Consider the following 21,899-nt stretch of genomic DNA (forward strand, 5'->3'; position numbering starts at 1 on the left):
GGTTTTTATTCACTCTTGATTGAAATGCTGTGTTTTGTAACAGTCTTCATTACTGTTCTCTAAGTTTAGCATAATACTATTCTGTAAGTACAGTTAGTTAAGTATTATGCACTTTGAAGATTTTGAACAAAATTTTCTAAACGTATGTATCACTTTAGTCAATTGCATTTTGAGAACATTTGATGTTAGGACTTCTTTGAACCTAAGTCTGTGAATTTAAAATAGCACCTTAGTTAACAGGATTTAGTAGATCACAACAGTCAAGCATTTTCATCCTGAGTGCTTTTTACCTCACAGGACGGTATCTTGTTCTGCTTCAGGCAAAGAGTTGTCCTAAACTGTTGCCTCATTTACCAATTGAGTGAGAGATATGAATGCAAAATAAATTGGTTTTAATGTTTGCTTGCAAGACCTAAATGGAAAACGGAAATGTTGGTGCACTTCTAAGCATAGATTCACGTGGTATTTGAAAAAGAAGTTGAAGAGAAGAATTACATTATCAACATAACTTTTAACGTAACGACCAAAATCTAGAGTTAGTAGTTGAGAAGAGACAGAAGTTTAGGCAAACTGATTCGATTCTGTAAAGCTCAGGATATCAATGTGCTATCTGGGAGAAAATGTTGTGATTTGCTCTGTTCTCTTCAGTGGAACTACATTGTGTCATGATAAAGATCCACTGTGCATTGGGAGAAATGCTGTCATGTTTCCTGACCTATAGAATCTATCCATTTTATCTGTCAGACGAGAACTGTGGCTTCTATTATAGACAATGTCTGGGACTGAGATAGGATTTTCCAAACTGCCACATAAAAATAAAAGATATCAACTTATATAATTCCTAGGTCTTTGAGAGGTAAGGAGTTACTCAAGAAAAAGATTTGAATGTTTTAAAATAATTATTTCTATTGCTTTATATGTAAACATCTAGCTAAATGGATAAGCAAACAAGTGGCGTGTATCTTAAGGAAAGCTTTTGCTCTTAATGGAAATTAACAAAAGAAACACTAAATTTACATCAGTTTACATGAATTACCAATAAAATTTGTCTGAAATTAAAAATATAGTGAATTAACATTGATGCCTTGTGAAGGCTGACCTAGAAGAGAGGCTAGACAGCATTAAAGTCTTCGCTGAAGTCAGTGAATTGGTATCTTATGTTGTCTCATTGGTAACAAGCTTTAATAAACAGCACCATGGTGTTTTGAATATGCTTTCAAATTTCATAACTATCTCTTACTTTGGCTTTGAATGGTAGAAATAGCACAAAATCAGCTTTTAAATCAGATATTAAGCTGATATCATTGTAAAATTTTCTTTAATTAAGAAAGTTATTATGAACTTCAGAAAATATTTGTTTGGAAAAGCTATAGCAGTACGAAATAACGTATGTTTGAATGAAAAATACTTCATTATATACTTCAATTGAGCTATTATTTAAGCTGGAGGATTTCTTGGAAAAGTATATCCTAAATCAGAAGCAAAATCTTTAGTTCATACCATTAAAGTAGAAAACATCAAAACTACCAAGCAACAGAGTGAATTTATTGGGTTGGAGTTTTTTGCTGCTTAAGAGAATGTTACAGTAGTTAAAGGACCAAAGAAAAAGATGTACCGATGAGGGAGGAAAGTCCTCTCAAAATCCTTCAGGGAGCAGAAAGGTATCTTTAACTGAGAAGCAAACCAGTTGTGCACTTTGCAGTTATTGTGAAGATCCATGTCTTCACAATAACAGATCCAGCAGACTTCTAGGCCAAGAGGCAACAGCCTAGAATGCTTTCTAAAATGGAATACTTTGAATATTATGCGTCTTCCCTTCATTTGGGCTATGTAGCTGTAGTGTACCAAGATTCCTAAATGGTCTGCTTTAATCCTGTGTAAGAATACTTTCTTCAATTTATGTTAACCTCTAGATGCCACTGATATTTTCCCATGTATTGGAATATACTTTTTTCATATACTGCATTAATATTTCCTTCCTTCCTTTTATTCTTGTGGGAGAATGGATTGTAGTGATGGTAGTACACGTAAAATCATTACCAGATTTTAAGAATATAAACAGGTATTTGAAAGTGGTGTATCTTTGGGGCAGGGACTGCCTCTAATTGAATGTTTATAAAGTGCCTAATATAATCAAGCCAGGAGCTGGTTGGCTGCTATGTGGTGATGTGGTGGCTGCAGACCTTTTGGGCACAGTGTTCATGTAATGATAGACTTTTCAATTATCAGAGAAGGAAGGAGATAGGTCAGCAGACCTGCAGCCTTAGACTTACAGAGGGCAGACTTTGGCCTGTTCAGGAGTACATTTGACAGATCCATCTTTGGGATCTTTCTAAGCTGGGCTAATAAAGGCCCACTTACAATTCCCAACAGAGTATAGTTTAATTAAATTTGTCCATTGGAGGACTCCTCCCCCTCCCTTTACATTTTAGAAATTAATTCTGCTTTCTGCCTGTTGTTCTTTTTGCATCGCAGATGCACTGAACCTTCGTAACCGACAGGTCCTCTGCACCACGCTGAAAGTCATCCAGCACCTGGTTGGTGGTGTCAGCTGAAGTGGTGGGGGAGGCCTTGGTGCCCTATTATCGGCAAATTCTCCCAGTCCTAAACATCTTTAAGCGCATGAATGGTGAGTTATGCTAACAGACACCGTGTCTTTCAACTCCTAAGGCAAAAAGGGGCTTGAGGCAGGGTTAATTAACAATGTAGTTAAGATTTATTACTGCATATAAACTCAAATCCATTTGGAGCTCTAAATAATGTAAACTCTCCCTCTTACTATTCCCTAAGGATGCACTGAAATTAACAATTTCATTTATTACTCCTTGCACATACAGTTTATTTAACACAGTACAGAAGCAGTGAAGCAGTTCTATAACCTTCCAATAATGAAATTGTAAACTTTGTAACAGCCTTTTGAATACATTAATAAATTGCAAACCTTTTTTCCTCCCTCCAACACGTTAGTTTAGTCCAGCTGTTTTAGTCCACCTGGCTGCAAATGGTGAGGGAGAATTCCTGGGAAAAATGGGAATTACAAACTGGGAGAACTGGGAATTGGGAGAATTCAAACTGGGAATGGGGCTGGAGAGATCCTGGCTGCAAATGGTGAAAATTCCAGGGAAAAATGGGAATTCTGAACTGGGATAAATGGGAATTGTGAGAATTCAAACTGGGAATGGGGCTGGAGAGATCCTGGCTGCAAATGGTGAGAGGGAATTCCAGGGAAAAATGGGAATTGTGGGATGGGAAATTGGGAATTGAAACTGGAAATGGAACTGGGATTGGGGCTGGAGAGATCCTGGCTGCAAATGGGGAGAGAGAATTCCAGGGAAAAATGGGAATTGTGAGCTGGGAGAACTGGGAAAAGTGGAAATTCTGAACTGGGAAACTGGGAACTGTGAGCTGAGAAAAGTGGGAATGGAACTGGGAAACTGGAGTGGGAAATTGGGAAAAGAGGGAATGGACCTGGAAATGGAAATGGGAAACTGGGAATGGGACTGGGAGTGGAACTGGGGGAACTGGAACTGAGAATGGGAAACTGGGAATGGAATTGGGAATGGGAAATGGGGAATGGGAATTCAAACTGGGAAACTCGGAAAAGGAAACTGAGAAATGAACTGGGAATGGGAAACTGGGAATGGGAAATTGGGAATGGGGCTGAGACACTGGGAGTGGAACTGGGAATGGGGCTGGAGAGATCCTGGCTGCTCATGGTGAGAGAGAATTCCAGGGAAAAATGGGAATTCCCAACTGGGAAACTGGGACTGGGACTGGGAAAAGTGGGAATTCAAACTGGGAAATTGGGAATGGAGCTGGGGAAACTGGGAATGGGAAGCTGGGAATGGGAATGGAAATGGGAAATTGGATTTTTGCTGGGATCAGGATTATGGGATTTATACAGTCAGGGTTTATGGGATCATTCCCATCCCAGGTCTGTTCCACGAGGCCCTGGCCCAGCACCGTGAGGAGCTGCAGCTCCCGCAGGGCTCGGGGTTGTGGGATATCAGGGCTATGGGGTTTGTAGGATCAGGGCTATGGGAATTTTGGGAATGTTGGGAAGGGGTTTGAAGGGGATTGGGAAGGGATTTGAGGAGACTGGGATTGGAATTTTGGGGATTTGGAAGTGGATTTGGGGGATTTGGGGATTCTAGGGATGGATTTGGGGAGTTTTGGAGAGGAGTTTGGGTGGGAATTTGGGAATCCAAAATTCCGATCCCAGAATTCCCAAAATTCCATTCCCAGATCCCAAAATTCCAATCCCAAATTCCCAGCCCCATCCCCAGCCCCTCTCCCTGCCCTGGCGTCTCTCAGACCCCTCAGAGCAGCAAATTCCTCTCAATTTCTCCCAATTTTAACAATTTTTTCCATTTTTTCTCACTTTTTCCTATTTTTACCAATTTTTCCCTTTTTCCCCCAATTTCTCCCAATTTTTTCCCCATTTTCCCAGCCCCAGCTGCAGCACCTCTCCCTGGGCCGCTCCCAGGGGGACCCCTCAGAGCAGCAAATTTCCCCCAATTTCTTCTCTTTTTTTCCCCAATTTCTTCCAATTTTCCCCAATTTTTTTTTCCCAATTTTTCCCCACTTTTCCCCATTTTTAACCAATTTCCCCCTTTTTTCACCATTTTCTCCCCATTTTCCCAGCTCCATCTCCAGCCCCTCTCCCTGCTCTGGCGTCTCTCGGACCCCTCAGAGCAGCAAATTGCTCACAATTTCTCACAATTTTAACCAAATTTCTCCCATTTTTTTTTGGTTTTTCCCCCAATTTTCTCCCAAAATTCCCAATTTTCCCCATCTTTAACCAATTTCCCTGTTTTTTCCCCCAGCACCAGCTGCAGTACCTGTCCCTGGCCCGCTCCCTCAGTGACCCTGTGGAGCAGGAAATTGCTCAAATTTCTCCCAATTTCTCCAAATTACCCTAAAATAGCAAAAAAATGCACTAAAATGGGGCTAAAATGGCAAACAATGGCACTGAATGGGACCAAAACCTTATCTTCATCTTTCTAGTGATAAGACACTTTCAGCCTTCTTTTTATAAGTGTCTAGGATGCTGGTCAGGTTTGACAATAGACCTTCAGGCATGAATTCTTCATCGTCTCTTTCTATTCTTGCATTCTGTTCTTCAAGGTATTTCTAGAAAAGAGGTACAGAGAGCTTTATTAGCTCTGTCATGGCCTGTATTTTACTGATTCTGCTAAAGCATTTTAAGCAGTCATTGCACAGGTTAACTGATTTCAGTTAAACACCTTCCTGAAAGACGCCTCTCAGAAGCAGGTTTAACCTGACAGGATGTTACTGCTGACACTTAACAACCAATTCTGATTATTTACACCAAAGGTTTTGTCAGAAAATTTAACTAGAATCCGCAGGCTTAGTAGCAGCTAAATAACTGATACTTCCTTAGAAAGAGTAAGCTCTAATTTCCAAGTGTTTAACTGCAAAATGTCTCTAGAGAGATTTAATTCTGAATATCAAATTTTAGCTTACCACTATAGATTCTATATGAGTAGCAACTGTTTCTACAAGACGACTCAAGTTAGCATCAATTTTTCTGTTCTCTTCTGTTGTTCTTAGCAAAACGACTTGATATCTAAAAGGTAAAGATACTCAGAAGGTCATGTCCATAATTGGAGAATTCCTGACATTTACAACAATCACTTCAAGTCTGATTTATCATCACGTTTAGCCATACTTTTTTTTCCATTAGTATTAATTTGAACCGAGTTACAATATATTAATGCTCAACTTAAAGAAAAACCCTTACGCGGAAAACAGGAGTTCTGATACAGCAGACAAATATTTTAGCAAAATACTGTTGAGGAGAAACATCTTTCAGTTGTTAACTTGTGAAATTAACACACTGAGATGGATACCTGATGAAACAACTGTATGTTACATTCCAGAAAATATCTTTATCCTTAAAAACCAAAATAAACAAGGCAGACATGGAAGTTAGGAGCCTTACTCTCTTTCGATATCATGCAATTCAGTTGCAGCTTCACTGAGCCCATCATAGACACCACTCTCAAGTAATTGTTTATGCTTCTTAAACAATTTCCGTTCATTTGCGTATTTCTTGTCTTCTTCTTGTATCTCCTGTTGTCATAAGGAAGGAGAAGAAAAAAAATGGCCTCTCTCAAGTATAATTCGGATCTTTTTTTCTTTCTGTTACCTGATTATATCCTAATACTTGAATTCAAAATTCACGCAAATAGTTCCAAGTTCAGAACTGAAAAAAGCCCCAAGGATATCCCTCCCAAACCTAAAGTTTCTGTATCATCCCCATCCCAGAATAAGCCTAACCATCTCTTTATTCCTTTAACCACATTTAAAGGCCTGTGTTGCAGCTACTTTCCCTTCCGAGTTAAAGCTCACAAAGTGTTGTTTACATAGTCTAAATAGCTTAGAAATGGCACATTATGAACAACTGTTTCTAGGTTAAAAAATACAACCACATCTGAGTAAGAAAATAGCTTTTCTTTTTTGTCTGAAAGAGAGTATAATTCCAAATAATCATCTCTTCTAGGAGAATGACACTGTTGATGCTATACAGTCCACAAAACCAAACAAAATTCTGACGTCAACTCAACATGCAACTTCGGTAGATTACTGAAACATCATCCTTCAAAAATAATTTTAATACTTAAGACTTACAAACAGCATTTTAAATATTAGAAGAGGAATTAAATGACTAAGCGTCTGGTGGCAAGTGTGTATTTTATGAGCTTAACTTTGGAGAAAAGTATATGCAAGAGCACAGATCAAAAGGTAAATGTCATGTGGTTTTGAAAAATAGAAACTAAATTAATTGCCTTTATAAACCTATATATACACCTGCCTCAGCAGGTATTAGCAGCGAAATAGCCCTGTTTCATGGCTGTAGCACAGGAGTTTGGATTTACAGGAGCATATATGGTAAATATTGGTGTAGTTCAAAGAACATTTTTCTGCAGGGCACCACGGCCCCGCTAAAGCAGTGTTGTCAGAGAAGTTGGGAGCTACCAAAATAGCCACTCAGTTGTTAACAGAGAGGGTTATGTTTTGTTGCTGAACTGCAAGTGGGGAAAAGAATAGGGACTGCTCCTGTGCTGGCAAAGGAAGCTAAAGGAAGTAACAGTTTGAGATCATTAAAACAATTTAACATGCTTTTGGTCAATGTTTTCCTTCGTTTTTACAGAAGCTGATTAAACATGTTTACTAAAAACTGTAAAAATGTATTTATTATATACAAATCGATTAGACAAGACAGGTTCTGTTGATCCTAAAATTTCCTTCAAGCACATGCCCGGAGATATCCTGAGGTCAGATGATTGTTGCTGCTTTTATTACTGGATGCAGGAATTTATGATTTACAGGATCTGCTACAGTAGGATGCCAGATTCTCTTACAAGAAAGTGAAAATTGATTCAGTTAAGGTGGCAGTCAAATCACTTTTCTGAAAAGAATGAAAAAATCCTCTAAGAGGGAAGGAAGAAGGCAAAGGCAGAAGCCCAAACAAAAATGCAACCCAAAAATTTATCGATAAATACAAAAATTAAGGATAAGGCTATCATTAAGGATAAGTTGTCATCAAGGTGTAAGAAGTTGTACCTTAAGCTTCTGCTGGTAAAGATCATCCAGCTCTTCAGCTTCTTCTGTCAGCATTTTCACACTGCGTTTCTTGTCCTCTAGCATTACATTCACCTAGGATGAAAACATAACCAAGGAAGTATGGTTCAAAAAGAATTCCAACATATAAATCCATGCCATCACAAACCACACCTGGTTAAACAGGTTAAACCATTAAACTAGGCTAGGCTGGGATGGCATTATCTTTCTTCATAGCAGCCTATGTTATGCTTTGTTTTGGATGAGGGGCTAAAACAGTGTTGGTAACACACCAAGTTTTGGTTACTGCTGAATAGCGCTAGCACAGCAGTCCAAGGCTTTCTGTGCTTCCCAGGGCCCCTCACTGAGCAGGGCAGGGACAGGCAAGAGACTGGGAAGGTGCATAGCGAGGCCAGCTGGCCAAGAGGACATTCCATACCGCAGAACACCATGCTCAGGTAGACGAACGAGGAAATAAAATTCTCCTTCTTTCAATCTGTCCCAAATCCAATAGTACTAAAAATCTTCCCGATGACAATTTGTCGGTGATGGTAAGCCACACAATCAACTGGAACGGGCAACTTATTAGAAACAAATACTTCCAATGGTTATGGTCAAATATATGTAAGCTACATAAACTTTAATTCAGGGAATACACGATATTTCAACCAACAAAGACCTCAGTTCTTAGAAAAACTTTTAGGTTCCATTACAATAAAAGCAGTTTTCTCACAGTTTCTCCCCCTCTACTTGTCCTCAGAAAAACCCCAAGTAATTCAAGAAACCAACCCAACACATCACACTTTAACTATGCAAAAAGTTGAATGAAAGAGGCAGATAAGGTTTTAGGGTTGGTATCTTAGTGTTAATCTTCTTTAACTAACTCACCTGTTCCAAAGTGTCTTCCAGAGTAAATTTCCGTTGAGTGGCTTTACTAATTTCTTCCTCAGTCTCGTTGATGATCTCCATGAGGGGAGCCTGTAATACGTATACAAGAAGATTGAACAAATGCAATTTGCTAATCTGAACCAAGATGCACCCCAGTACATCTTTCCCTTTTATTTTTTTTAGGCTACTGTATTCTCCCATACCAAATCTCTTTCATATACTGCAATGTCATTATGGTGACTCATCACACAAGCTTTTCAATGACATTTCATTGTGAGATTGAGAGACCTTCCCAGCATTCCCAAAGAAACACTTTTTTTTTGTGAGTGCTATCTAAAGCCTTCAGTGTTGATTCTACTTACCATGATCTGAGTTCTGTATTTGACTAGGAAATTTGGTCCTAAATCATCAGGATTAAAGTGCATGGTAAAGTCGTGGCCTTTGGAATTCTCAGCACTTACTGGAATTAATTTCAGCTTTCGAGCCAGTTTATGATACTCTGCCAGTTGCTTTTCAATCTGCTCAGAGGAGAAAAGGGCACAAATCATAGAAGAGATACAAGTGAAAAGATGTGCAAGAAGTATTCATATAGTACTTTAAACAAGTTCCTGAGTTGCTCTCTGTAGCCATAATTCCTTGCTACCCCACAGTATTCAAGAGCTGCATGCAATGCCAGCACAGCAGTTTGCTGCATTAGGTACTGTTTTATGGTTCGTTCAGAGTTTGCACACTGAGGTTTCTTAGTGTCTATGGCTGAGAACACTGAATGCTTTCACCTGTGGTTTTCCGTATTCATCTGCCATAATTTTTCCTGCCTCAAGTTTTTGAGAATTAGCTGATTGGGAACTAAAAATGTGCTGGAAAATAATACTAAACAAATGATCAGTTATAAGGTCAATATGCCTTCTCTCATTAGTTTTGACAGGAAATGCTACACAGCCACACATCCTAACAACAAACTAACTTGAGCATGCCTTTAAACAAAGCTTATTAAATGCTTTAATTTCTAATTAATGAGTGCTATTAAATGCAAACATTAAAGACCCCAGGGTTTTTTTTCCAGTTTTATATGCTTCATACTTGCACCTGAAGATTTAAGTTGATAAAAGTGCTTGATAAAGGGTGACCCTACCAAACATATTTGAAATTTTTTCTTTAGTTCTCCAATTGGCAAAGCAGAAGCTTTTAAATCCCATCACTTCCAGGACTATATCTTTTCACTCTGTTTGAAGGGATTGAACTTGGCCCTTGAAATATGTTACAACTGCTACACAAAGAACTAATCAGGCCCTAAATGCATGCAAAACTATTGATTCAAATTCACTAGTTTTGCCTTACTTCCTTGCTCTGAAATATTAACATTAGCCTGTAATTTCTTGTGTTATCAAAGCAATGGCATGCTAATGTTATCAAAGCTCTAAATGCTACAGCAGTGACAGCTTACCATGCTTCATATTCTAGACACATCTCTTACGATGCAGGAAAAAAGTACATTTCCACTCAGTGCAAAACAGAAAAAGGGAAAAAAGCGCAACATTTTTCAGAGATACTGTAAACAGAGGCCATTCTTGTCAGTTTTGCCTGGTTAGATACACGTATGGTGGTGTTCGATTATTTAGGAAAGAAATTATCAAGAATCCAATTTTAAGCTTGCATGATGAAAACTGGCAGCCACCTCTGAGTGTTGTGGGGTTTTCACATACCGCGTCTCTCTTCCTAGCATATTTCATCTCTTCATTCCACATCAGTTCTCGTTCTTCTTGCAGCTCCTTATTCAGCTTGTTAATGGTTTGCTGCAGCTCATTTCTCTCGTGATTTATTCTCTCAATGTCTGCAGCTGAGTACTTCTGGTTATCTAAGATGTGCCGGAGCCGGGCATTCTCCCGCTTCGTGGCTTCTACTTCTGCCTCTAAGTACATAAAACATTTGTGAAATGGACATAAAATACCAGCCTATATACATAAACCTCACCTCTGTATTGTATGAGTAAATGACACAGTTATTACATAACATTACCATTTCATTACTCCAGTGTACAGAGAGCTATCAGACAAAAAAAAAAATTTTATTAGCAATCCATTCTGGAAAGTTTATTTGTAGCATCGTGCTACTCCAGGTACCTTGCTCTGCTCTCAAGCTAAGAACTACAATTATTTGAAGACTATTTCTAGCTTCACTGTCCTGACTGTGATCAAGTCCTCCTTACCTGCTGCCTCAACTTCATCATTAACACTTTCCAGTTTTTGATCAAGGATGGATATATGAGATTTCATTTTAGCGAAATAAGCCTGGTAGTTCTGGACGTCTGCTTCAAGGGACGATTTCACATTTCGTAGCGTTGCTATACGATCCTAGGAAATGGGTGAAAAGAACAACCACTCTTAGATAAATATAAAATAATGACTTCACTTTCCAGATAAGACAGTAGAGTAATTGATCAACATCAACAGCACAAATATAGAATAAAGAACTTTAATAATTTTTTATCTCTGTGACAGCTAAGTCCAGTCAGGACACCTTTAAAATAAAAGCAAAGAAGGCTGAAAAGATTCTTGCATTTCAGCATTATGTCTCTCATTTGCATCAGACAGTGCTTTAGACAATTCTTACTACAGGTAGTCCACAACTTAACTCTAATAATACATGGAGGGCAGATGAAACAGGGGCATGGAAAACCAGGAATAAACTCAGCACATTTTGCACAGTTGGCAGGAATTTCAATTTGCCACCTGCACAGCCACAAACCCATTTTTAAACTCAGGATGTATTAAAAGCAGAATCCAGAGTTTCAAGCAAAGTATTTTCCATAAAATATATTTGTTACCACTGAATCCCATGCCTCATATTTGAATACCAACACACTTGAAAAAAATAATGTTGACATTTATATTAAAAAATTTGGTTCAAGTATTTTATTGATATTTCAGTCAATATAAGACCTTATTACCTGTAAATACCTGCACATTATCAAACAAATAGGTACTGAAGATTCCACAGAAAAAAGCCTTGTTCTCTAATAGTATAGAGTCTGTAAAAATCTGGCCTAATTAAAATCTCAAAGCACTGAAATTTTTCCATTTGTTATGTATCATAAGTATCTTCATTCAGAAATGGTCGATATTATAAAATTCAACTCCTCCATAAAAACAGACACAATTTACTAACCTGCTCACTTTCCTTTTCTTTTTCTAGTCTTGCAATCTCTTCTTGAAGTCTTTTGTTCTCAGCTTCTAAACTTTCCATCTGGAATGGATCTACATTAAATAAATCCTCTGTGGGAGAGCAGAAGAGAGACTCGAGTTACAAATTTATCTCAATATCACCACCTCTTTTGAGTACCTGAACTTGAGCTTCAGCACAGTAAATACCCATTATCTAGATAATTATTTTTCACTAAAAAATAACTAAAAACAACCAAGAAACTTACCAGAAAAACCTTTCATTAAAATGTAACCAGGCAAAAACCCCAGAAGAAACAAGAAGAGAAATGGGTTTCTCGGTCCTCATGTCAGAAAGAGTTCTCATGCCAAAGTCACTCCCAAGAGGTAAGGGTTTCCAAACTCTCATGCAGCCCACACCACAGGAGAGTGTACAAGTCAGGACTACCTTGTGAAGCTAGAACAAATCAAACTTACTTAACAACCTCTTTCTTATCCATATACTTCCTTGCTTCTTGAGGCATCTTTTCCCCAACTTAATTTGGCTTTGCCAAAAAATGGGATCATTATTTTTTCCCAATATCCAGTAACAGTGTGGTATCTTGTTTCCTCTCCAATTGATGGCCCCAGTTTGCAAACAAAGGGCCCTTAGTCTGGCTTTTCATAGGAGAGCAAAGAAAGTAAGACATGTTTTTCTTCCTTTTCTCACATTGTGTTTGTATTTCTGCAGGTGGTGAAATGAGCGAGTCAAAAAAACCCAATAATTTTCTACCTCCCTGAAGACAAACACAGGTGCATGCTGAATCACATACAGAACCCTCACAACAGAGTTTGGAACTCTTGCAGACTGCTTTCAGATCTTCAAAAGCTGAACTTTCTTGTCAGCTGTGCATCCTCTGAAAATATTTTTCTTTTTTTTAATTGTTAGCTTTTCCAGACAGAAACAAGAGCCATCTGCATAGATGGAGTTCACATCTGAAGAATTGTATACTGGTTTTCTGTGACAAAGACATTAAAAAATCAGGTGACACAGCTACAGCTGATAGCAGATCATGACCTACCCATCTGTACTGCTCAAAATACACTTAAAAAAGAGAGCATTAAGTTGAAGTAACTGAAACATACTTAGGTGTTTCAGACTCCCTTAGATCACTTTCACTCATAAACTGAACAAACTGATGCTAGGAGAAAGGAAACCAGTAACACAATTGAATACTTAGAATTTAAAAACTTACTTAATTTTGACTGCACTTCAGCATCCAACTCTTCAAAGGTATCTCTCCCTTTCATGGAAAGATCATAGCACTTCACACAGTAGTCCATGAAAAGCTGAAAGCAATTTAAAAATCTTTCATTTCAACAATTCCAAGACCTGTAAAATATCTGGATAGTCTAAAGCTACTCAATCAGTGGAATTAAACAGACATCAAAAATATCCTTAATGCTTCGATTGTACTTTTGTAAAATTAATTTTTTTTCCTCCCTTTGAACATAGAATGTCAACAGATTATATATTCAGGCAGAAGGAGACAACTATAATTCACACTAAGAAAGGTCTGGAAATCCTGTATTTCTTAAAAAGATATTTAACAAATATTGTAGATAGAATATTTAAGAATTTTTCATCTTGATGCATATGATTCTCTCAGGCTAGTTTATGGAAACTGCAGCTCTGTTTAACAGGCCTTTTCTATAAATATGACCATTAAAATTCAGATCTGCAGGTCTCAAAGTACTCTTATCTAGAATTAAAGAAAGGTTACCCAAAAAGAATTTGCTGGACACTAAGTCACAGATGCTTCAGAAGCAATTACACCAGTATTGTGAATTTTGTATCTATATATATATGCAGAAGTGCCAATGTAGAAGAACGTATTTCGTTTAAAAGCATTGTTAGTTGCCAACCATCATGTTGTAACCTGTAAGTCCAAAATTATGATTTTACTTTATTTTTGCAATTTCTAATTAAATGTTTTAGCTTATAATGCAACCCTCTCCAAACACCTGCTGTGATTTAACACTGAGTTAAATCTGAGTAGTTCTAATAATCCATGATAAATTAAAAAGAAAGCAAGCTGTTGGATTAAGAGCTCAAATTATACTGCCACCCTATTTTGTGGCTCAGAAATAAAACTTTACAACCAATTTTTACATAGTAAACTGAGTAGATATTGACACAAGTCACTATATTTAGAATTAAGTCACTGTCTTTATACTGCACTGCAGTTAACCTCAGAAGTCTTGAGAGCTAAAGGAAAATATTTCGGAAACTCTAAAAAAATAAACAGCATAATGATGCCCTTTCTCGACAAAGGACAACAGTATATACTTGTAGAATAAGGTGAATATAAAATAAAGAGAATATTTTGTTTAATACCCAGTCTACACCAATAGACTGATCATCATACCTGCTCAGGAAATAGTTGATCAGGTTTTTTACACAATGCTACTCTACCTCCTAGAAAGCATTGTGAATATAAAAGGGAACAGAATCTATAAATACATGACCCAGCAATCTAAACTGTAATTAAATTGTGTTGTTACAGCACATGGCAAAATCCAGTTAAGCAATTCTGATACTAATTTCCTTTTTATGGTACCTTTTTATGTACAATTCCATCATCTGTCTCTCCTCCCCAGCTCTGTGTGTCATCGAACGATGGTGCATTTTCCCTGATCGCATTGTACAGCTGAAAAGCAGAGGTGCACACAACAAAGAGCAAACATGAAGACATCCATTAGTTTCCATGCTGGTTTTCGTGAAAAGAAGCAGAGTAACACTGGATTAGGATTTCAGCAGGCAGGTTGGAATGAACCTGTGTTGAGCTGACTAAACACACAGGTAAAGAGGCATGAGCTAGACAGTCAACACTGCCAAATTCTCTCGTGTCTTTTGAGCAGAAAAGGACAGGGTTTTCCTGGGCACTCAATTCAGCAGTGGTCAACTTCTGTCACAGATGCCAAATTTTGCTCAGTCCTGAGTTGGCAGCAACAACTGTTAGGACTACTAAAAAACCCAAACAAACCAAACAAAACCAAGATTAAATAAAAAACACCCCACTCAAACCAAAAACTTGCCACTCTGTATCAGAATCACAGAACATTTGAATCATTTCAATTGAAAATCCCATCCTTAGATTTCAAATTTAGGGGAGAATGGCAGATGTCACAACATTTGCGCTGGAGATACACGTTCCATTCGGTGATTATACTCATTAACTTCTCACGTTTATTGTATGTACAGATCAGCATTTTGCCACCTCCTTTTATACATTAATTTATCCAGTGCATACATGTAAAGAAAAAACCCTATCATAATATAACATGAAAAGCTCACTTTAAAAGTTACCAAAACATTAGGCCAAGGGTCAGCTCCCAGATGACAGCTAAGAACATATATGTTTACATATATGTTAAACAAAGATTTGTAGAAAATACGTACTGAATCTGTATTGAAACTAACATTCCAGCCTGGAAAGTGAAAATATTTATCTTAAGACAAACATTACCTTGACACAATCAATTAACCAAATCAAAGCTGCCACAATCTGAGGCCAGGTTCGTGGTGCTCCCACAGCGTACATGGAGTTTTTTGACAGAGCAAAGGGGTACCTGTACGGCCAAAGAAGATACACTTTTAATAGCTGTGGCAGACAGTGATGAAAACAAACCAGCACATTTTGAAAACAAAGCAGCATGTTTTTCTATGTAGATGAAAGCACAGAAGGAAGAGCAAACTCAATTCTACTGTACTTCAAAGGAAATTAGTTGAGTTCTTACAGTACGATTCTATTCAATTATCATGGGTTTCTCATTTTGCAACTCATGGAATAACATGGCCTGAAAGGGACCTGTAAGGATCTACAAATCCAACTCCCTGCTCCTCATAGGACTGCCTACAACTAAACCATATGATCCAGAGTGTCATCCAGATGCTCCTTGAGCTCCCAAAACTTCAAGTGACTTGTCAGAATTAGTCATTTTATCCAGAATTACACCCTTGGTGCAGCAGAGTGGAATCCTTTTCAACATTTTAAGCTATATCAGCAGTTTCAAATGTTATAGATTAAAACAAAACTTTATTAAAATGCTGAGAAGTGTGCAAAAAAGATTTGCACCTACATTTAAGGAGCCCTGGCACTCTGACACCATCATGGGTATACAGTCCCTGTTTTTTTTTTAAATGAGACTGAAAATTCACTGTTATCAAGAGGCAGAGGATTTTCTTTCCAAGACAATGTTGGGGCATTAATGATTTCAAACACTGAACAAATTCAGCAGTAAACCACTCAGCTACTTAGTGTTTTTCTCCCCTCAACAGTAATTTTGTTATTTCCACATTCTGCTTTGAAGGCAGAATGAGAAAAATTGCAGGAAAACATATTTTAAACTAAATTAAATTTGTTTAAACTAAAATTAAATTGTCTTGATCCAAAATTCTGGAAATTTTAGTTCTTAGATTCTAACAAAATGAACAGAAAGGCCTGTAAAAGAAAATTGTGCCTTGTCCTCCAAAGTTCTATACAAATAATCAATTAAATTTTACATGACAAAGCAAGATTCCCAGAGCTTATAGTTCTGTAAATTCAAATATAAAATGTATAGCAGATGCTGAAAATCAGAGAGTAAACCTAGAGTTAAACAAAAGTGAAACAAAACAATCACAACATTGTACTTTTAGAGTCTCATCTGAATAAATAAACCTATCCATTCCGCCCAACTATCAATGCAGAATTCTTAGCTTTTAAATTTCTAGCCATAGCATATCTATTCAGCCCAGGAGACTAACAATAATCATCTTACCCAAGGGCTTTGAAAATTTTGGGAATTTCCTCTTCAAATTTTGAGTCAGGCAGTTCATAAGAAGGGCAGAGGAATTTGTAGATAAAGGTGAAGATCTTTAAAAAGTCCTTAACTGATGGAGATTGTAGTGATTTCACGGAAACATCGTGGGCATAAGCATTCTCAACAAGGAACTGTGCAAAAGAAACACGGAATACCAGTCACTAAATAAAATTTATAGTTGAAACCAAGGGAAATAACCACTTTGCCTAGCACATTTTACACCTCATAACATACATGCAGAACAAGTTCATATGTTACCTCATAAAGCTTTTGGATACATTGTTGGATGAATGTCTTGTCATGAAGGGGCCTGGGATCCTTTATCTTTTTTGTCCCAAACACACCGTACAGGCTGCTGCTTGACCCTCCAGCCCCGCTCGCGCTAGGGACAGACAATGAATACAGGTCTTGTGACAATACATAGAAAGAAGAACTCTCTTCATGTTTAAGGCACAACTGCTAGCTTTATGTTTTCTTTCCATTTGTTATACAAAGTGATACTTGAAGTTTTCTCTTTGTTTAAGGTCATTGGAAAAACATCATCACCCTGGAAGTCACAATGCCATAAGTACAACAAAGATTACTGCATCCTAGATGAATACTTTCTTCATTTTATTGAAATAAATAAACTTTTAGAGAGCAGAAAAATACCCCAAAGATGAAAAAAAATAATGTTGGTGACTGTAAATAAACTCTAAAAATATTTAAGGAATATTTAAAAGGAATAACCCCTGCAACAATGGGGTACTATCAAGAAGATACCCATAACACAGAAAGTCATGAGCTAAGTAGAAAGATTATAGAGTTTTGGAAAGTTAGTATCTTAGAGAGAGGAAACTAATGCAGAGTATACTTCAGATGTCTTTCTTCCTTAAACAAGAAAATGTATTGAGATACTCTTAAGGTCTGCAGTGCACATCATTCCCAAAAGAAAAAAAAAAAAAGCTCCCAAAGCAATTCCTGCTCCAGAGCATTATTGTTTAGCGACCAAGGACTGGAGGAAGGCAGACCTGAAGGTCTGCTTGCCTCAGATCCATCATTCCCTATAGTGAAAATCTGTCAAGAAAGAAAAATACCAAAATTAGAGGACCATTTTTGTTTTAATGTACAGTGCAGACAACAAAAGCTATCCATACCTGTTCCCCAAACAGCTGGCTTTTCCTTCTGAAGCTACAGATGTAGGTTTGCTCATGCTCAGCTTCTCAAAGGTGCTTCTGTCCTTCCTGAGGAGCAGAAAAAGATTCAAGTGACTACTACTACCAATTCATACAAGAGCTATAGTAAGTAGCTCTTATAGTACAGGACTGTAAATAGAATCTAAAATATTTAAGGAATATTTAAAAGGAATAGACATAGGAATAGACCCCAGCATAGACCATACATAGCTCATACAAGAGTGATACAAACAGTCATATATTCCTAAGCGCCTTCATCCCCCAACATCTTAGAAAGGTTAACTGATGCATCCAGCTATCTCCTCAGAAACATGTAACAAAGTGTTACAATTTGAAACATGACACAAGTACACAGAAAGGAAGTATTTTTGCAAAACTGGAGCACATGTGCAAACACCCTTGGCTGTAGGGAGCCTTCTTCTCACTGTCTTGTTTTTTTCCCCTCAGTTGCTACTCACACTCAAACACACTATGATAAATCTCTTCAGAATTAGTTTTATATACTTATTTTTAGCAACATGACCAGCCAGACTTACAGCTGAGGTGTCTGAAGATCCGTCTTGTTGGTGTCCTGCACTCTCAGTGCCATCTTAGATTGTCGACTGCTGCTTCCAGCAATACTCGAGCTTCCACTCATTGTGACTGCTGTAAACCACAATCCCTCAGTATTCCAGCAGTATCAGAAAATCCAGGACCTAAGGGTATTTTCTTTTCTAAATGCCACAATGATTTTCCAAAGGCTCAGAATAAACAAGTAGACCTGTACATTGGACCAAAAAAAAAAAAAAAACCCAAAAAAAAGAAGAAAGAAAAAAAATTATGTTAGACTCCACAAATACATAAGAGCAGCCACAGCCCTTTAAATCAACCATTTTATTGATAAAAAGTGTTACTGTTTCCTCCAAACCTACTGTTTTGCCTTTCTTTATATTTGGTCATTTCAGACCTACAGGTCCCAAAAGCAAAAGAGCTTGAGAAATTTTTCATTTCAGTCCACTGGGAAAAAGGCCACACTACCACGAGTACACAAGTACTGCTTACAGCACGTCTGCTGTACATCAGCTCCTGAGCTTCTTGTTCTGAGCCCGCCCATTCCTCTGCAACTTCCTCATTTGTAACTAATACATATCCCTTATTGGAAAAAAAAAAAATTATATTTGGATACCAATTGCTAGTTAAAGATGGGACAGTGTGCTGGGAAAAGTGCCAGCATGAAGAGAAAAGGGAAGGATGTTTTTAAGAAAATACCTCCTAGTAGTCCTTTAGGTGAACTTTTAATAAATTGGGATACTAATGAGGGAATGAAGTATCTAGATAAGAGAAAAATGATAAGACACTGTACAGAAATATGGCCTAAAGAGAGTATTGCTGAAGGACCTATTTATTGGCCCTGGTATGGGACAAAAGAAAGATGGCTATGTATAGCATTAATTAGATATGTCAATACCAGAATAGAACCTTGTGACGAAGAGATTAGATATGCTAAATGTTGGTTAGAAAGGGACAAACAGGAAGAGGAAATAAAATTATATAAAATATCCAGAGAAAAAGAAAAAGAAGAAACTGGGCTACCAGAACGGAGACCATCTTAGACCATCTTCCTCCGCCTCCCCCTCCTGATCCCTTAGATGACCTCCTGTTACCTCCTCAACCGACTCCTCCTATAGACCACCTTCCTCCTCCCCCTCCAACCTTGTACCCCTCAGTACCATCTCACGAGGTGGATGAAATTTCAGTATCTGCTTCCACAGGAGTTTTAAAATCACCTCAACCTTCTAATTCAAGTTGTCCTGCTCCCAGCATCCCCTCTTCTGTATCATCTCCTTTCCCAAATATACCAGAACCTGCCCATTCTAGTACTCCTTCAGTTTTGCAGAGTCCCTCTGGTTCCTCAAGTACCCAGACACTGGTCTCTAGTACCACTCAGAGTGTCCATACCCCAATCTTGGCTCCCAAAACTTTCCAAAATACTCCTTTTTATTTTTCCCCCATATTTCAGCCCATAACCCAAAGTACCTCTTCCCCTATTCTTATTCCTGGAACATCACAAAACACTCCTTTTTATTTATCCCCTGTACCCCAACATACTGAGAGTCACAAGCAGGAGGAAAGTTTGCAAACAAAAGGTCAGGGAGTGAAAAAGGCCTGTTGTTGTAAAGATATAGAGGAAAAGAAATTAATTGAACCAGATGAGCTTGTAGCAAGCCATCAGTATAATACAAGATTCCAAGCAAAGAAAATTCAAGGTGAATGTGGGAGAACTGAAAAGTTGTTTCCTCTGAGAGAAGTGCCTATGGGGGGGGCAGAGGTGGTATTGGTTTTGTGAATGCCCCATTAACCGCCTCTGAAGTTAGAAATTTTAAGAAAGAAATTAAGACCTTATTAGAAGACCCAATAGGCATCTCCCAACAATTAGACCAATTTTTAGGGCCTAACATCTTTACGTGGGAGGAATTAAATTCTATCCTAGAAATACTGTTCTCTTCTGAAGAAATACAAATGATTCGTACTGCGGGTATGAGGATTTGGGAAAGAGAAAATAGAGGAGGTCCTAGAGGAGAAGATAAAATGCCTGTTAACCCACCTAATTGGGATCCAAACCAGGAAGAGGGAAGAGCGAGCATGAGACAATATAGGACACTAATTGTAAGAGGGATAAGAGAGGCAGTCCCAAGAACAAATAATGCAAGATTGGCACTTGATAGTCACCAGGTGTCGCAGTCGAGGCGGTCACGACATTAAAGCAGAGACCACAAGCACACTCAGTCTCAGTCTCAGTTGTCTCTAAATTATTAATCAAAATGGACTTTCACTTGAACTGTTTAGAAAATTAAAACATACAGACCTTACTCAGTGTCGTCTGTGGGGTGATCTCCGGTTAGGACTGTTTGCAACCGTTAGCAACCGTTGGCAACAGTTGGCAACACTTTATTAGTGAAAATGGCTGATACACTTTCCAGTCGTTTCCCCTCCAGTCGCAGAAGGCTCCCATCTTTCCTTCCTTGATCTCCTTGGTTCAGCTTCTTCTTCTTGCTTCTCGCTCCTTTAGCCAACAGGCTCGCTGCTAGCCTCTTCCACAATTCCCCCTTTTTTTTTTGTTTTTGAACTGTAAATACAGCTGCTATGGATTTTTGCAGGCCCCTTTGCAAAAACCCAAGCAGAGAGGGGACACACAAAATCACAATCACAACCATCAACAGAATTCCCACTCTCAATGCAATCGTTCCTGTCCTTCATCCATCTTTAATTACTGATATATGGTCTTAGCCAGTGTCATCCGCACGTTCTGCCTCAGCTGCGGAACCATCGATCCTGTCCTTTCCCGCACGGTCTAAGTAAGGTTTGACACAGCGAGCAGGAACCCATCGAGGACCATTATCTGTCAAAACACAAGCATAGGTTGTCAGGTTATCAGGTTATCAGGTTATCAATTCTACTGGACCAGACCATATACCAGTAATCAAATCCTTGACCCACACCTTGACATTTCCATAACTTCACTAATATGGTAAACGATGGTTTCTCTTGAATATTATTGAAAACTGGAAAAGCCATAGGGTTATCACAAGCAACATTTGCAATGGCACTGCTCTCCTGAGGTACTCTTGGAGCACCTAACCTTTCTATTATGTCCCAATTATTTTCTTCAACTGCTTTCCTCCTAACAAATTCCCAGAACTCCTGAGGGTGTTGAGGAAGCACAGTTACTTGACATGGAGGCAAAGTCCATGGGGCAGTAAGGCTAGAGCTCTTAGGAGATGAAGGGACCAGAGCTCCTTGCCCCAACTCAGGTGTTACTGCGGGCGACTCATCACTTGACTCGCTGTTGCTGTCACTGTCAAGTAAGGGAGGATACGGCCTTGCAGATTGTTCAAGCCGCTCAGAGGGAAGCGGGGGGGCGAATGGCTGGACCAGAGAGGAGGGAAGCGGGGGGGCAGATGGCTGGGTTTCTCTCTCCGCTAAAGACATTTAGCTAACTGGCGTAGCAGTGTAGTATATACAGGCACCATCGCGAGCTGCTGCGCAGGTGTGAGATAAGGAGGCTTAGGGGCCTGATAACAAGAGGCTAGGGCAGGTTGTCCAGAAGTTTTGGCAGCTTTCCCAGAAGCCTTGGCAACCAGCCCAGAAGCTCTGGTAGCCTTCCTGGAAGCTTTGGCAGCCTTCCCATCAGAGCCCCCTTCTAGCTTAGAGGCTCTCAGGGCTCTGCCCAGGGCCCCAGCTGCCAGGGAACCAGGACAAGCAAAAC

The 21,899-nt window shown here is 38.6% G+C and overlaps 1 protein-coding gene across 1 annotated transcript; it reads right to left on the bottom strand.

Moving 5' to 3' along the window:
• Positions 1-4,995: 4,995 nt before the first annotated feature.
• LOC128950047 (kinetochore protein NDC80 homolog) lies at positions 4,996-18,290 on the bottom strand. Its single transcript, XM_054294920.1, has 16 exons — positions 18,190-18,290; positions 17,615-17,701; positions 16,737-16,860; positions 16,437-16,609; positions 15,143-15,245; positions 14,234-14,323; positions 12,869-12,962; positions 11,641-11,747; positions 10,682-10,826; positions 10,179-10,384; positions 8,838-8,993; positions 8,476-8,565; positions 7,591-7,683; positions 5,966-6,096; positions 5,488-5,590; positions 4,996-5,133 (listed from the first exon to the last, which is right to left on the bottom strand). Exons 1-16 carry the CDS (start codon positions 18,288-18,290, stop codon positions 4,996-4,998), a joined length of 1,941 nt encoding a protein of 646 aa, XP_054150895.1.
• Positions 18,291-21,899: the final 3,609 nt, after the last annotated feature.

This window comes from Melozone crissalis, unplaced genomic scaffold (assembly GCF_028551555.1).
Source record: "Melozone crissalis strain CALT ecotype California unplaced genomic scaffold, PUWL_Pcris_2 ptg000383l_1, whole genome shotgun sequence".
NCBI classification, from domain to species: domain Eukaryota; kingdom Metazoa; phylum Chordata; class Aves; order Passeriformes; family Passerellidae; genus Melozone; species Melozone crissalis.

Coding starts and splice junctions, on each gene's coding strand:
- LOC128950047 (XM_054294920.1), bottom strand. CDS start 18,290: ATGAGTGGAAGCTCGAGTATTGCTGGAAGCAGCAGTCGACAATCTAAG. Junction 6,097..7,590: donor TTTACCAGCAGAAGCTTAAG/GTACAACTTCTT, acceptor TTATGACAACAG/GAGATACAAGAAGAAGACAA. Junction 5,591..5,965: donor TTGCATGATATCGAAAGAGA/GTAAGGCTCCTA, acceptor TTTACCTTTTAG/ATATCAAGTCGTTTTGCTAA.